The sequence below is a fragment of the Cariama cristata genome, unplaced genomic scaffold (assembly GCF_000690535.1).
Source record: "Cariama cristata isolate BGI_N322 unplaced genomic scaffold, ASM69053v1 scaffold1302, whole genome shotgun sequence".
Taxonomy (NCBI): Eukaryota; Metazoa; Chordata; class Aves; order Cariamiformes; family Cariamidae; genus Cariama; species Cariama cristata.
In genome coordinates, this window is record NW_009605280.1 from 2,291 (window position 1) to 4,018 (window position 1,728).

Below are 1,728 nucleotides of genomic sequence, written 5' to 3' on the forward strand. Positions count from 1 at the left end.
GACACAAGAAATTTAAATCAACTCTGGACATTACCCTAGAATGAAGTGTGGAATTCCAGAGGCATTAACTTACACAGCTGTCAACGGTTACTTTTGCAATTCAAGTTTAACAAAATGAGTTTATTGAAGGGCCACTGAACACTAATCACTGAAGTGATTACTTCCCTTCATTATTTTACTAAGAGATTAAAAAAATATATCACTTGGGAACGTTTGAACAAGAAAGGCTAGAAAAGCATCAGATACTTCATTCTCCATCTGAGACAAGCTCACTCACTGAAAGACATCACTTACCACCTAGCCAAATCATCCACAGGTCATCCATCTGTCAGCTTCAAAAGTCCTTAAAAGTAGAGAGATTCGTAAGCCCCACAAGTAGGATTACAAGTATGTAAATACCACCACAATGTGGTCTTAGGGTTTCATAGCCTTTGTAAGTGTCTCAGAGATAGCTGTGTGGGTGTGAATGCCAATAAAAGGCAGAGGAAAGGAACACGCCGTTCAAGTAGGAGCAATGGAGATTTTTACCACCTTAAACTGCTGTGAAGCCTTAGTCTCACATGTAAACACCACAGCACATCAAGAAGGCCGGAGCACAACTGAACCAAGCACTACTGAAGGAATTCAAGAGGAATCAAGGTCTACAGAAAACAGGGAGGTTCAGGAACTGGTACAGCAAGTTCTGTGTTGTCCCTCTAAGTAGAAATATATCAAAGGAAACACAGGCTGGAGAAATAGTCCATGGAAGTGGTCTTGAAACTCTGAAATGCATTGATTAAACCCAGGGGCTTAACTTGTTATTGCCTATTATAATAGATTCTAATTGATACCAATGATTGCCTAAACCAAATGAAGCAATTGTATAGAACTAGTCTGTAATCCCACAGATCAGAGCTAGACACAGGAGCAAACGGTACCAGCAGGGAGAGAGAAATGTAAAAGATAAAGTGCAAATCAAGGACAAGGGGCCAGAGTCTGGATAAATTGAAGTCTGTGACCTTACTGAACAAAGGCCAGAGATTCACCCCTGGGGCAGGAGGGGGTGGGGGTGCAGACATTTGAATATACCCTAGATCTATCCTTAGGATCTCAGAGGAAATCAAAAGATAAGGATAGGGTTTTAACAAATGATCAGAGCAACACATTGAAAAACTGCACTGGTAAGGAGCTGCCCTGGTGCCTCACCTCCATCTTACTGGGTTGCAGAAGCATGAATTGGATTTCCATCTCTGGTGTTGGGAACCGACTAGTTTTCCCATTTTCTGCAGACACTTCAGAAGAGTCAAGGGCAATTTCTGAATGGTCCTGAAAGCGTATGGAAATTTTAGGAAAACAACTTTTAAAATAACTATGAGTTAAAACATGGTAATACGTATCCCTCCCCAGTGAACTGCAAACTAAGCATTCCATTTTCCAGCTGTTAGCTTTCGGAATGCTTATAATAGAAACAAAGAAATCTACTTCAACTATAGCAGAGTTTAACTCTTACTCTCTAAAACCTTTTTGTTAAATTTCAAAAAGTTAACATTTCTATTTATGATCACAGAACTTACAAGCTTTCCTTGCTGAACTCAGCCTGACACTTTGTTTCCCAGTCATTTTCCTCAAGGGCAGAGACAGCTAGTCACAGTTTTCACAGCTAGGTGTAGTAGAATTGACAGGATTTTCTTCCTCTTCACTTTGCTGCTTCTTAGGAACTAGGCAGTAACAGGAGCTTTGAGAAAAAAG

The 1,728-nt window shown here is 40.3% G+C and overlaps 1 protein-coding gene across 1 annotated transcript in view; it reads right to left on the reverse strand.

The window, feature by feature from the left end:
• Positions 1-1,185: 1,185 nt before the first annotated feature.
• Positions 1,186-1,728, reverse strand: part of LOC104158266 (kinesin-like protein KIF20B) — a gene marked incomplete at its 3' end in the record, with an annotated part of 8,983 nt that continues 8,440 nt past the window's right edge. Inside the window, 1 exon segment of the mRNA XM_009695871.1 lies at positions 1,186-1,305. Coding sequence (XP_009694173.1) covers positions 1,186-1,305 — 120 coding nt within the window.